Source organism: Neomonachus schauinslandi, chromosome 7 (genome assembly GCF_002201575.2).
Source record: "Neomonachus schauinslandi chromosome 7, ASM220157v2, whole genome shotgun sequence".
Lineage (NCBI taxonomy): Eukaryota > Metazoa > Chordata > Mammalia > Carnivora > Phocidae > Neomonachus > Neomonachus schauinslandi.
Window position 1 is genome coordinate 37,425,910 of NC_058409.1, and position 15,844 is coordinate 37,441,753.

Here is a 15,844-nt window from a genome sequence, read left to right on the forward strand (position 1 = left end):
TTAGTAACCTGATTAAACATTGGACTTGGACTTTCAACAATAGAAGGTTTATTTAGGAAGAACAAAATTAAAGGCAGCAAAGGAATGTGACTCTTCCTTGCCCAGTACTGAAATGAAATGAGAGGATCAACTCCAACCTTCTATTATTTATGAATCCTCTCACCAATACACCTGAAATTCAATCTCAAGGTAATATATAGAAGTGACAAGGCAGTTGAACGGAATGGAAGCTTTTGTCCTTAAGACCTTGTGATCTACTTTTTTTCCCTATAGAAAGTAGAAGTCATAAGGAGAGGCTTGGGCCCATCCTGGAAGTATTAGCTCATGACATAAAGTCATCTAAGATTTGCTTTGATTACTGATCTCTCAGAAGTTATATTGAACTTTTTCAATATAGTAGATAAATGTATATGTGTATATATATATATATATATATACACACACATACATATACTATGTATACCTATGTATATATGTATATGTATATACATATACATATATACATATATAGTGCCACTCTTTGACAGATCAAAAAAATCAATTAAGTATTTAGAAAATAAAATGTCTATGCTGTCCATCTACTTTGATGTAACATAACACACGTGATCCAATTATTTAAACATCAACACAAAACTGATAAATATCATTTTTACAGTTCCCATGAAAACCTAGGCAGTTTTTCAAACACTTCATTTTAAAACAATGAATTTATGAATTACATTGAAGACATTAAACATGTGAGTTACACAATGGGTTTACAGAAAAAGTTGACAATAAATAGGCAAAAGGAACAAGTTTATCAAAGATTTATCATAAACAAAAATTTAGTTGAAATAAAATACTGTAGCAAAAATTATTTGGCAAAACTTTATTTCTTCCATACTAGTAGAGAACAAATGTCCCCTTTCTACTCCAGTGATGACCCATGAGCCCTCTACATCATGTCTATCCTACTGAAGAACCAGGCCACCTATGTGAACAGTTATTTGTGAGTGGAAGAAAAATCAAAGCAAAATTTATTCTTCCACCTCTAAAACCTTACTACTGGCAATAATTTCATTTATATGACATGGGTTAAAAGCACATTAAAATGTGCTTATTTTCAGCACATTCTAGTGTTTCCTAAAATAAAATTTAGGTGACATTAAAGAAAAAGGGTTAGACAGTCAATTTAGTAACAGAGGCTTTCTAGTATGATAGCCAAGTATAGTTTTTGATTTTGTTCTTCCCTCCTCATGAAAATTTTCCTGTCCTGAATAACTATCCAAATTGGGGCTTTCATTTTTATGTCAAACTATTCTTTAATATGTTATATTTATTTTCCAAGAGATGAATACTTCAATAAGAAAAAATTAAGTAAAGGAACCCTGAAGAATGTTGTTCTGACCACTACTAACTCATTGGCCAAATGTGTCAGGATAGTTCAGATGCAGAAATTAAAGATCAGAGTGGTAAAAATTTTTTACCAAATTGAAGATCACAGTACTCTCTGTAAGAAGTGGGGCCACATTCAGACTCTCCATTACTCATGAGACACATTTTGCTATTACTGAACATCATATGCAAGGGAAGCATTCATTTAAAAATGATTCATTTCTGTGGATCCATGAGTGAAACATACCTTTACAATTTTGTTGATGTTTTTATAATTGTTGAAATGAATAATAGAGATGTACTTATCAAAAATACTTAGCCTTGGGCACCTGGGTGGCTCAGTTAAGCGTCTGCCTTCGGCTCAGGTCATGACCCCAGGGTCCTGGGATAGAGCCCCGCATTGGCTCCCTGCTCAGTGGGAAGCCTGTTTCTCCCTCTCCTGCTCCCCCTGCTTGTGTTCCCTCTCTCACTGTGTCTCTGTCAAATAAATAAAATCTTAAAAAAAAAAAAATATTTAGCCTCATCCAATGGTATGTTAATTTTGAGGATCAGGGGTAAGACTTGGTAAAAATATACCCTTTTAGCCTAAAATCTAGAGAACTTTGCTCATGTCCTGAAGGTTAAACAAAAAGTACAAATCCCTCCTTTTTGCATTCGCCCTAAACACATCTAAAGCAGCGTAGATGGTCATCCTACCTGTATTGCTCGTGTGATCTTGGATGTGTATGATACAATCAGATTTATAGCAGATAAGGTACATGATCAAGCCACACTGTTTTTACAAATGTTTCTAGTCATTTAAATCAAAGTCAGTGTTTGGATATAAAATTTAGCATACAAGTTTCTTGGTGGAAAAAGCAAGATGAAGAGAAGGAAAGCAGGTTTGTTATAGCAGATGGAGTATGAATTTGCTCAGATGGACCCTGGAATGACCAATAAAGAGCAGAAGAGAAAAGTCAGAGGGAAGAGTAATTGGTCCTCTTCCATGTACTCAGAGATTGGAAAGGATTGGGTCACAGACTGCAGTGGCACCTTCTTTGACATTGCCTGCACAATGAATGTGCTCTTCATACTGAGTAAAGAAACGACCCAGTTGAATAAAGAATCCAGTGGGATAATTATTTTGTATATTTCCAGTAGGACCCATTACTGTACATCTCCCTGAAATGAAAGGGGTGATGAGACTAATTATGTGATACTATTCGTAGACTCCACACCTTAATTTCAGAGTTGGCTCTCCTACGATAGAAGTGTTGTTTCATATCATGGCATGCATGCACAATAAGGAGAGCTAGAAGATGCTTATCAGTGAAATGACGTTCTTCTATCTTGTTCAAAAGCATGAGATGATATATTTACTATAGGTTATTAGAGATCCCGGCTCTGGATCTCCCAACATTTATTGCTAGCAATATTCCAGGTAGTTTGATGGAAAAGCTTCAGTGCTGCGGTGCTGAGATTTAACCAAACTGAAGCACTATTTTATCACATGGGGGACTCTCTCAACAATACAAGAAAGTTGAATAATATAGCAGTCATCATTTTACAAAGCACTTTGTGCTACTTTAAGCACCTCTTGTTCCAGAATTGCAAAAGCAAACAAACAAAAAAACCTTTATGAAAAAGCATTTAACCTCATTTTGCAGATGAGGAGACTGAGGCACAGAGAGGTTAAGTGCCTGGGCCAAAGACACCTGGGTCAGCAGTAAAGAGGACAAAATGTGAGACCCCAGCATTCTAGGCTTCCTTGCCTATTCTTCAGTTCCTTTTCTGGCTTGGAAAATGCCAGTGCTAAAAACCAAACAATAAGTTACAGAACTCACGTATGGAAGGATTTGCGTAGCATTTTGTAGGAGTTTCTGGCTCCCTACACACATTCTTTATGCATGGGAAATCTAGCCCTGTAAATAAAACCTTGACAATTTGAAAAATTGAGGCTGTTTTGTTACCTACAGTAAATGAGGTGTAAAATTTGCTTTTCAGGAACATTTATTGGCTCTCAGAGCTGAATCCAAGGCTCAGTATTACATAACTTAGGAAAAGTATCTGTCTTCTACTCGTCTCTGGTAGAAAACGACCTTATTGGTAATGTATGTTACTTCTATATAAAAAAAGTAGAGCTGTCTTTTTGCTGTCAGCTCTCTGGGGAAAAAAAATGTTATCAGTCTAAACAATAAGAGGTCAGAATGCTCTGGGCATATCAGGATACTTTAAAAAATCATCATAATTGTGTTGAGTATTCACATCTCTGTGGCAAACTCAACTGTTGGTAGAAGTTTACTTTTCACCTCTATTGTGTTTTTATTCAAATCATATAACATATTTATGCAGGCAATTTTAAGCAGCCATTTGAAAACCAGTATTTTGGAAACGGATTCAGAGATGCTCTCGGGCCCATGTTCCCTAGAGATGTTAGCATTCTAAACAGAAGCAAGTCAGGGAGCTTGTGATTTAGAGCATCATCTTCTTAATTTTCAGTATGACTGAGATCAGTCTGTTCGTGGAGAAAGACAGATGTGACAGAAGGCCAAGGCAGCATCACATCTGCTTTTGTTTCTTATGTTACATTCGCCTAGGTCCTCCGCCTTGTTGCCAGTTTCGTCAGGGGTCACTGTGATCCGCTTCTCCTCTGTCATCTGCTTCTCCTCTGTCATCCGTGGAATGCATCCCACAAACCCCACCTCTTGCAGGAAAACAAACAGGAGGCTGCTTTCCTTCCCATTCACATCGCAGACGTCTCTGTTCCTGAGTTTTAAACAACAATAAAGACAAAAAGCAAATCCCTGTAGTAAGAAACCAGACTTTTCAAAGGAAACATTTTATTGTAAATAGCTCCTCATAGGTATTCCTCGTGCTTCATTCCCCACCCACCCTTGTTTTTTTTGTTTGTTTTGATTTTTGAAAATGTTTATTTCAGGACTCCTGTTTCCATGGGGTGTGGTGTTACATTAAAATGATCCCCCTGCACAGCAGGGGGAGAATGTTTCTTTGTAACTTTGGTTCCATGCCCAAGACACATCTTTCCTTGATCTGCTGAAACTGTTTCCATTGCTGAACTTTTTCTTTACACAATATACGTCTATAGTTCTTTTCTTCTGGTTTGACATATACATGTTTCATTAAATGCAGCATATATTGTAGATTTTCAACAGGGTCATGTGGGAACTGTCAAGTAAGAAATCTTGAATAATGGCTTTAAAATACACAGTTGGTAGTCCTGGCTACAGGGTAGTTCTTAGTTTTTGATCTCCCTCTCACTGTTGTAAACATTTCTGCCATCTTTGAAGGTCTAGAAGCATTTGCCTTTCTGGGGTCTTATCCATGTTTTCGGTTACTCTGTAAAATAGAGGGAAAAATTTTAAATCATCATTTCTGTCATTAGCTGAAACAGGAAAAAGTTCTTTTTTTAAAGAAAAAAAAATTATTCTTTACCACCTCTTTGGGCTCTACGATCTAATCCAAGTTACATAAATGAAGTCTCAAAGCGTAATTAATTTTAAGTGAGAAAAGTGAATGGTCTATTTCAAGGGTTATATATGCATAAAAAGTGATGAACAGGTCTTATTTCATAATAAGCAGCCTGACGTATTAGCAATTATCACTGTGGCCTTTTCTTCTGGGGCCTTCCAAGATAATACCTTAGAAGCTCAAATGAATGATCATACCCCCAAATATAAATATAAGATTATTTTAAAAGCAGGTCTGTCTATGCCCTTCAGTGACTTACTTTTATGTCATACTTCCTCCTCAACAATTGTATCCAGTGGCAGGTGGTCTCCACCCTGAGGTCCTGACCTGGGGATTCCCTGGGAATTATGCCATACGGGTTTCTTAATTGGCTCCAAGATGTTCTTGAAAAGGTACTTCCCCGGACTATACCAGTTAGGATTCCTAGCCCTATTCCTCTTTAAGTCTCTGTGTCTGAGTTTTCACTTGGTTAGAAGTTAAGGATGTAATACTCTCTTCCCCAAAAAGCCAGCGATGGCACAAAGGATGAGCTATCACGCGCTGCTCAAAGACATGGCCTTTAGAGCCTGAATAACACGGATGGAGAAAACTGGGATTTCCATTTTCTCACTGCATGTCCAAGGACAAATTATTTCAATTCTCTCAGCCTTCATGTCTCCATCTGTAAAACAAAAATACTAATTCTGTAGCAGGACTTTACTGGTGCCCCAGAAATAGTGATCAAGATCCAAAGTGGTGGGAGGCGATGCAGTTAGTACCCCAGGGAAGTTTCCAGTCCACCAACCAGAGGCAAATGAAAGATTCAAAAGAATTCCTGCTGTAAGCGCCAGTCAGAAATATTTGGAATTCATATTTGCAGAGCCACTTTGCACCTAGAGACTAGATTAGACATGAATGAAAGAGTGATAGGGTCCCAGAGGAGGACCAGTGGGAAGTACAGTGGGTGAGATGTAGGAGGGAGAGACTGTTGGTACCTGCACAAATGAGACTCACATTCTAGTGCTCAAACACAGAGCAATGCTCACCTATTGCGCATCTTCCTCTGTCTATCGGGGCAGAGACCTGGAGAGGGATGGCGGGGCAGAGACAGGGGCAGGAGCTTCCTTCCCAGCAAGATGCTGTGGCTGGGAGCACCAGTGCTGAGATCCAGAGTCGCAGTGGAAGAGCTCGGGTCTCAGCCAGTCAGGGAATACTGCTGTGGGCACACCCTGCACAGCTTTTGAAGAACTCACATCTATGTTCCCCCAAATGGCCAGTCTTTCATCAGCTCTCATAGAAAGGACATCAAGAACTGGTAACACCCAGAGAAACAGCATCAACCACCAGGGAGAGAGTCACAACCACTGTCAATGCAGTTGAGAGGCATGTACCCTTTTCCCTCTACCTCTTCCCTGCCCTCCAGGAGAACCGAGCTTTGAAGAGCGAAGAGGGAGAGATCTCTTAGAGCCAGATCATGAACCTGCCCTATACCTGGGGTAGGGAAGAAATGAGATTAGACAGAATCTGAGGTTGAATTTTAAAACTGAGCTAGACTTTCAAGAACTGAAAAACTGGGGAACCAGCTTAAGATTTATTAAAGAAGAAGAGAGGAAAATTAGAACCTGAGTGAAAGCCATGTTTTGAGAAAAACAGATTGTGTTCATATTAGCATCCCACTGAGATGAGAGCCCCAAACAACTAGTTACAACTGTAATACTCCCCTATTCCCTGGTAGAGAAGAGAATTTATCTTAATGTATGTAAAAGATACTTTAAGGTGTGTGTGTATATATATACACATATAAATACATACAGTGTATGTGTGCTTGTATGGATAAAATAAATAAGTAAACACAGAAAGTCTGTTGCTTGCAAACTTTCAATTTACACATTGTCAGAGATAAATCTTAAATTCTGTTTCAAAGCACATATGCATCATTTCTGCCTGTCACAACTGAGATAAAGCCCATCATTTGAGTAAAACAACATTGGTTTAAAAAAAACAAATGGATGTATAGGCAGTCTCCCAGAATATTAAATTTCTGTATGTTGAGTATCTGTAAAGGAACTTGGGGCAGAGCCACATTTATTCAAACGGGCATTCTGAATAACTGAAGCCCCATCCAATGGGCCACCATCGATGACCAATTTTCAGTGAATCAAAGGTCAGTACACTGTAACTAAAACTGTAGAGAATATACATTCATCTTTGATTGACAAGGCCCCTGGGATAGGACAGAACCTCAGGGATTCCTATGAGTGGGTTGCTTAATGTCACTGAGCTTTAGTTTCCTCCTCTGTCAAATAGCGATTGCAGCTACCATTTCTGAGTTTACGACATGTCACCAGACCGAAAGCGAATGAGCACAGTGATGTCACTTCTGACTTGTGACTCTAGTATCCAAGTACCCGCCACATTGCCTGGTTCATGGATGACACTTAGCTAATATGAGTTGGGTTCAATGGACAGGCTACTTATGTTCACTATTCTTTAGGGTTTTCTAACTGCTAGAAGTTAGTTTAGATCCTTTATGGGCCACATATTTAGAGGCATATTGATTCAAACTGTAGCTACCTCCTAATCCCTAGTTATCATAAATAACCCTGTAAAGGGTACCATGACCCAACCAACTGTACCATCCAGACCCCTAGGGGCCTTCCTGTCACCTTTTGTTTCATCAACCCTCATATACAATTTATCATATAGTAAAATATTCAATGAAGTATAGCTCTTATTATTACCTCCATCTTACAGATGAGGAAACCGACCCTGTTAGGTAGTTGGCCTATGAGAATCCTAGTGGGAAAGACAGATAATAGTGAATGAAACATAACTGAAGTCAGAGGATCAGAGGAGGCTTCCCTGAGTCCCTGATTTTACACTGAAATGGGTAGGACAAATGGATATTAACTAGTTGATGGTTGTGTGGGAAATGTGGTCAAAGTAGATAGCAGCACATCTCATAAAATGCATGATTCAAGACGGAATGCTTAGTATGTCCTAGGAACTCGGCTTTTAATGAGTCTTTCTACATGCCAGGTACTATACTGGTTGCTTTACTTATATAATGTCACTTAATCCCTAGAAAAATAGTAGATGCTATTACTTGCTAATTTTTTTATATTAAGATATTAATATTTATAGAGGTATAATAGTATCTATTTTGTAGGATCTCTCTAACTATTAAATAAAATAATAGATAGGAAATGCACTCGTTCAACCACAAAACAGATGTCTTCTTTCTCTTCTTTACCATAAATCATAACTATCATTAAGAAGTATTTATGGATTGTCAAGTACAAGCTGGGCACTATCTGGGTATTTGGGTTACAGGATGAAGAAAACATGTATGGTCCTGGCCCTTGTGAACCTATACACAATGAGGAATACAGGCATTATTTAACAAAAACAACAACAACAACAACCAAAACAACCCAAATGCATGTAAAATTTGGCCGGGAGTGAAATCAAGGAAGACTTGCCTGCGGGAGTCATACATGAGCTGGGATCTGAAGGATGAGTGAGTAGGTGTTTGCTAGATAAAGTAGGGCTAAAAGCACTGTGTGCACAAGGACTGCGTGGGCAAACCCCTGCGGTAGGCATAAGGGACTAAGGCTCATCAAAGGAGCTTCTAGAGCAAGAGAAAGCCCGAGAGATTGTCTGCAGTTAGACCACACCAGGTCTGTTTGGCCACATTAATCGAATGGGATTTCACTCTAACGATGATGCTTTCCCAGGCAGGGGTCATGGTTAGATTTGTGTTTCCTAAAACTCACTCAGCGGCTGTGTGAAGAGTCAATTATGAGTGTCTAGAGGAGAAGCACTGAGCCAGGTGAGTAGGACAATACTACCAAGGAGTTGGGGGAGAATGTATTTGTTCATGTATTCTTTCCTTTGTTCATTCATTCTTAAAGTTATTCCCCAATGACACATAAAGAACAAGTGAAAATAGCCATCGTGGTATTACAGTCCCATGCTATCCAGGGCTCTGATCTAACATGTCACAAATCTGCTTTCTCAGTCATTTACCCAACCATTTACTCATTTGTCTACCCTTCAGTCCATCTGTCAACTTAAAATGTATTCAAGATTTTATTTATTTATGTGACAGAGAGAGACACAGTGAGAGAGGGAACACAAGCAGGGGGAGTGGGAGAGGGAGAAGCAGGCTTCCCATGAGCAGGGAGCCCGATGCGGGGCTCAATCCCAGGACCCTGGGACCATGACCTGAGCTGAAGGCAGACGCTTAACGACTGAGCCACCCAGGCGCCCAACTTAAAATGTATTCAGCACCTAGTATATATAAGGCACTGTTGTAGACCTTGAAGATACAAAGTTATATAAAGCATAAGCCCTACTCTATGCTTTCTTAATAGTCTAATGTATAAAACATGGAGGGAAACAATCTCAATATGACTAGATGAAGACTAATAAATGTATCTACATAAAGAAAGACTGATTAGGGGTGCCTGGGTGGCTCAGTCGGTTAAGCGTCTGCCTTGGGCTCAGGTCATGATCCCGGGGTCCTGGGATCGAGCCCCACACTGGGCTCCCTGCTCAGTGAGAAGTCTGCTTCTCCCACTCTCTCTGCCCTTCCCCTGCTTGTACTCGCTCTCTCTCAAACAAATAAATAAAATCTTAAAAAAAAGGAAAGAAAAACTGATTGACATATTATGATTCATCTTATCTATTTCTCTTACCAATATAAAAGAATAAGGAACAAAAATCTTCATTTTAAACAATAAATATAGTAGAGTCATATTACCATTTGTTTTCCACAGGCCACCCACAGGCCTTGGCAGGAGGGATTGAAAAAATATAAATGTAATAAGAAATAAACATTTGCATATTTTAATGGAGATTTTGTAACTAATCAACTGTAGCTGGGTTTTTTTTAAGATTTTATTTATTTGAGAGAGAGAGAACGAGCAGTGTGGAGGGGCAGAGTGAGAGAGAGAAAGAAAAGCAGACTCCCTACTGAGCAGAGAGCCTGATGTGGGGCTCGATCCCAGGAACCAGAGATCACAACCCCAGCCAAAGGCAGACACTTAAATGACTGAGCCACCCAGGCACCCCTGTGGCTGTTTTTATAATACAGTATATATTTTTTAAGTTGTTTTTTTTTTAACAGAACAATACAGTATTATGTGCCTTTTAACCGTGTTTTATGTTACTAGACAGGAAGTGAAAATACTGAACTCTCAAGTTCAAGGGTTCATGGTTGACACTGGGATCATTAAAAACGAACAACAGTATGTAGATGAAAAATCATGATCACCTGTTCTCTGTTCCAAACTTCATAATGAACAGAGCTGGTTCTGATATGTTCTTCATTAACATGTCCCTCTTCAGAAGAAGAGGATTTTCAATGGGTCATTATAACCGGATGTAACAATAACCTGGTGATAGCTATTTCTGTACTCCTCTCATTTTCTTCTTTCCTTTGTCTCCCTGCATAACTGACATGGAAGAGTTTGTGGTGCACTATTTATTTAGAATAAATCTCCAGAATGCATGGGCAGATGATATCTCCTGAAACTACCTGTTGTTCCCCTGCTTAAGATAAAAGTCCTGATAGAATCTGTGGAGCTGCATTACTTAGCAACCACTTAAAACAGTAAGGGTGCCTTCTTGGGAGCCTTCCGAAGCTTCTAGATCACTGACAAAATGACTTAGGTAATTATAATTGCTAAAGGAGAAAAAAGCACATGTGGCTCCACTTTAGGGAGGGTATCTTTACATATAATTTAAGTGAGTCTTGGGTTTAAGAGCAGAATATAAATACTTAACTTAGTAGGAAAAATATTTTTGTGGTTATGGGCAGTCTGCCTTAACTACCTGCCAATAAGCCAAACATTTTTCTCCCTTACTTCTTCCTATCTCTCCCTCATCTGCTTTGGACATAGAAGTGGCATTGATCAATTTCCAGTCATGTCTTATTTAAATTTAGATTACTCCCTGAAAAGAGGAGACAAAAAGGCAATTACTTGTTCTGGTTTAGGTGGTAAACCACTTGGTAATGCTAGAGGTTATAATTTCTTTTTTTTAAAAGACTTCTTTGTTTTTTTTAAAAAGATTTTATTTATTTATTTATTTATTTGAGAGAGAGAGAGAGAGAGCGTGCCCGAGTAGGGAGGAGGAGTAGAGGGGGAGGGAGAAGCAGACTCCCCGCTGATCAGGGAGCCTGATGTGGGGCTCGATCTCAGGAACCCAGGATCATGACCAGAGCCAAAAGAAGATGCAGAGGGCTAGAGAGAGGCAGAGAAGCAGAGTCCCCACTGAGTGTAGAGCCTGATGCGGGTCTCGATCACAGAACCATGAGATCATGACCTGAGCCAAAACCAAGAGTCACAGGCTTAACTGACCCAGCCACCCAGGTGCCCCTACAAGTTATAATTTCAAACTTATAAACTGACAGATTCAATAAATGTGATAGCTAACTTTTTTTATAGTAACAGCTAAGAGTTGCTGATTGTGAACTATGTTCCAAGCAATGTGATAAAAGCCCTTTATATGTTTAATCTCATTTAGTCTCTCAACATAATACCATGTTGTAGGTAATATAACCATTTTACAGAATAGGAAACCTCATCTCAGGTGGATTAAAGTTACCATGACATAGCTTGTAAATGGCAGGATCCAAACTTAACAGTTAGTATCTAACTTCAAAGCTGTAACTCTAAACCACTCAGCCATTTTCCTATACATGGAAACTCCCCAGATTCATTGTCACACTAATTCACTATATTATTATTAGTTATAATCATGACTTTTCATTCAACAGACAATTACTAAGTGTCAGTTATGTGCTACTCTGGAAGAAAAGCAAATCAAATCCTGTACAACCCTCGAAGAGTCACAAAAAGTGGAAAAAGGTATAGAGATGAGCACACTGTAATTTCAAAACCTACTAGCCAAGCAGTAGTACCCACATTGCAGAAGACACCCCTGACTGCGGATATCCATGAACACAGACGGTGCTCGAAAGGAGAAGAAATGCCCTCTCTCCTTTGTGCGGCAGTGCGGTGGTTTGTAAGTGGCTAAAATCCTCTAGAGCGAGGCTGTCTGCATACAAATGCCAGTTCTGCCAACTGTAGCTCTACAGCCTTGGGAGAGTCCTGTGTTGGTGTGTCTCCAGCTGTGAAGAAAGGAATAAAAGCAGCACCGACTTGATCTGGCAGGCGCCAGGGTGGCTCAGCTGGTTAAGAGTCCGCCTTCGGCTCAGGTCATGATCCCAGGGTCTCGGGATCGAGCCCCCCATCATGCTCCCTGCTCTGCGGGGAGCCTACTTCTCCTTCTCCCTCTGCCCCTCCTCCCTGCTTGTGCTCTTTCTTAAATGAATAAATAAAATCTAAAAAAAAAAAAAGCACCGACTTTACAGGGGGTGTTGTGAGGGTTATTATATCTATTGCTTAGACTAGCCCCTGGCATGTAAGTGTTAGCCATTATTGATGTGAATGTTCAAACCTACTCCTTTTCTAACTAGTATTTATGAGTTTTGATTCTTCCCTCAACTACCACATAGTACTTGGGTCTCACTAAACTTTGTCCTGTTTATTTATTATTCTTGGTTGGGGAGGGCTATTCATTTTCTGACGCTCTAGCCATTCCTACCCTTTCCTAGAAAATCTTACCCATTTCGCCTTATATATTCTCATTCAAATTTTTTTTTTTTTAGAGGAAGAGCAAGCAAGCAGGAAGGGGGAGGGGCAGAGGGAGAGGGAGCGAGGAGAAAGAATCTTAAGCAGCTTCCATGTGGGGCTTGATCTCATGACCCTGAGATCATGACCTGAGCCAAAATCAAGAGTCGGACTCTTAACTGACTGAGCCATCCAGGCGCCCCTATTCTTATTCAATTTAAGAGTCTCAGTCCTCTTCCTTAGGTTCTACAAGCCTACCATCCTGATTGCCAGACAAAGGATGGCTGTAGTCGGAACAGAAACTCTTTTGGAAGAAAGAATAAGGCCAGAGGGTTGGTTATATGAGGACATAAACTTCCTGGGCATATTTGCTTAACTCCTTCCTTGTATCAGGTCATGCTAAAACACTTTTGCTTGTCGGTTCCACAACTAGGTAACAGAGTTGATACCCGTGGAGAGAGAAAGTGTCTCTTCTCTTTTTTTCAACTTGCTATAGAAAATGTTGAAGAACATGAGGTCCAGGAAAGATCCCTGTGTAATACAATAGGAAAACCAAAGTTGTCACAGACCACGATACGTAGATTTAGAAGAGCACCTGGCCCTTCCTCATTTTTAAAAACTGATAATATGAGTTGTGGTTTCTGTACCTGGGTAGACATCAGAATTACCTGGTATGCTTGCTAAAGACATAGAGTATTCCTTGCTCTCCACCTCTCCTACCCTCCTTCTCACCTCTACCTCCAATAACCTGATCCATTAAGTCAGAGGTAAGAACTTGGAATCTGTATTTTTCATAACACTGGGAATCAGTGCCTAAGATGATTTATACATGTATTCGTGAGACATGGACTTGATAATTTAGTAATAATAAAACTCTTATTTTTCTAAATTGACATTGAAAATGATCTTATTTGAAAAGAAGATCCAATTTCACTTAATAGCCTGCTTTCCTGAGTTCTGTTGAAGTCAGATGGGGAGAAAGGGTTAAGAGTAATCAGTCATTTTTAGCTTGTTAGACTTAAAGAATCAGAATTTTCAAGCTGGAAGAGATACTAAACATATACTCAGATTTCTTCATTTTGCAGATAGGGAAGCAACTCCTTCCGCATAATGAAAGACTGGTGAGAACATTGATCTCCACAGACATCATGACCTCCCAAAGCAATACTGTTAACTAGAACAAAATTCTCAATTTCCACAATACTTGATGGTTCCTTTATTTCTTTAATAATCACCCAAGTGGTTTGGATCTGTTTCTCACTTTTTTTATTTTAATTTTTTTAATTGAAGCACAGTCAACACACAATGCTACATTAGTTTCAAGTGACTTTTTCCTCATTTTATGGCATTTAAGCTAACCAAACTAAGTGGATTTGTTTTTTTAACAAACAAACAAACAAACATGGGCATAGTAACTGTATGCAGCATCCTGCTCATCACATACCTCTTAGAACCACATTTTGAGAATTAAATGAAATCTTACCTTTAAGAGGCACCTTGACATCAAGGCCATAGAATAAAGGCAAGAGAGAAGAACAAGAATAGAAACAGAAACTGCAGAAGAAAAAGAAGAAGATTATGTAAATCTGAATTTCTGTACTGTCATTCATGTCGTACAAAACCTCAAGCTTTTCCACTTCGCTCAAGTCTGACCACTTGTCACATACACACCAAGTACCTTCTGTTTAAAAAAAAACTGTATATTTTACTTATCTATTGGCAAAGTAATGTGATGAAAACCTGGTGTCAACTAACATCACCTCATACATTTTGGAATTCTGAGGGGGTCTAATAGATAATGGATTTAAGCCTGTAACTTTATAAATGAAAAAAATAAGCACCGAACAGTTAGTCAATTGTCTAATTGCCTGTAATTTTATGGCATAATAAAGCCTGGAGGTTCGCCCTCCCGAGTCCTACTTCAGCCCATATTATTGTCGCCTTTTTAATGTGTGGCAGGGCCTACCAAAAATACAAAAATATGATCACTTAAGGCTTAATCACGTAAGGCTATCACTGTTGGGTTAATGTGACAGGTTTTAGAAGTAAGGCAGAGCAGGAAGAATATTAATATGTAAGGTAAACATACGATAAATCATCCACCGTGGGATATTTCTGAAGTAGAAATGGGGCACTATTAGTAATTACATCAGGGTAGCAGGCATAACCTGGGTCTGCCCTGGATGAGTGAGGATCTATAGTATAAAACGTGCTTGCACATCAGAGGACACTTTGGAAAATGAATGCATGATGCTGTTCAAATCTCCATGCTTCTCAGAGAGTTCTCTCCTTTTTGACTCATAGAAGTTAAACGGAGACTGATTTGTCTCTCTTCTCTGAGAACCTTCAACAAGACACAGATACCTGGGGGGACAGACATGCTTATGTAGCAATGGTATATAACCAACTGCCTACGAATTATTAAAGGTCACAAGTCAGATCGTTTTGTTTTGTTTCTTCCCAAATATCAATTTCCTTGGTGAATGACTCTTACAGAGTCCGTCTTTAACCTTGTTATCACACTTCGGGAGCATTCTGTTGGCCACGACATCTTTGAATAAGGGTTGTCTACAGTATTCTCATGTTGAGCACATTATCTGCATGTGTCCTGTAATGCCATAGTTTATAGGACTCTTGCTTCACTGTAGCAAAATTGCACGGTCAAGTTCTAAACATGGTGCCAAGAGCCATGTATTGGGGACTGTTCTATTAGTCTGGAAAGCAGAAACTCTGACCTTTTTTTTCCACTCCTTGAAGATGGAGAGTGGTAAAATGACGCCCGTAGCCGGAGAAGATGGAGGGAATGGGAGGCTTCTGCTACTCCTCTGAGGAGGTCAGCTACCGGCGCTACCTCTCAGGGCATCGGGAGACGCCCATCACCTCACTGGCAATGAGATTCTTTGTCCGGGCAGTGTGGTGGGCCAAGTGTAGCACCTAGCGTCAGACACCCTGACCTCTGGGCTTGATTTGCCATGGACTGGTTCTACGGTCCTGGGCAAGTTGTTTAATCTCTCTGGACTGTTGTTTTATTATCTGCATAAAAGGGGATCCGAGTATCTGCCGTGCCCGACTCACAGAGTAACTCTGCATGGGAGCCCATGAAGCCAGTGACCATGGGAGTGCTTGGGATGAGGCACCGCTGCACGGCTGGGGCAGTGCTGTCTGTGGTTGTCATGTGACGTGCACTGTGTGCGTGGGGGTTAGGGACACAGAAGGTATCTCAGGTCCCCTCAGTAGGTGTTCAAGTACCCCAGGAAAAGAAAGAGGAGTATTTCTGACATAGGTGATCTTTAGCATTTTTTCTAGGCTTGTGTGTGAGAATCAAGGTCAAGGGAATAGAAGGTGTGTCACAAACCTCATCTCTCATTCAAATCTCTAGTCAG

At 39.8% G+C, this 15,844-nt stretch overlaps 1 protein-coding gene across 3 annotated transcripts in view; it reads right to left on the minus strand.

Annotated features, from left to right (window-relative positions):
• Window positions 1–3,481: 3,481 nt before the first annotated feature.
• The window catches only part of JAKMIP2 (janus kinase and microtubule interacting protein 2), a 67,225-nt gene continuing 54,862 nt past the window's right edge, over window positions 3,482–15,844 (minus strand). For 2 of the 3 annotated variants that reach the window (XM_021701890.1, XM_021701889.1), the window contains one exon: window positions 13,965–14,015. In XM_021701890.1, coding sequence (XP_021557565.1) covers window positions 13,965–14,015 — 51 coding nt within the window. Of the gene's footprint in view, window positions 4,711–13,944; window positions 14,016–15,844 lie in introns of those variants that run through there. The other variant, XM_021701888.2, reaches the window with a different exon arrangement.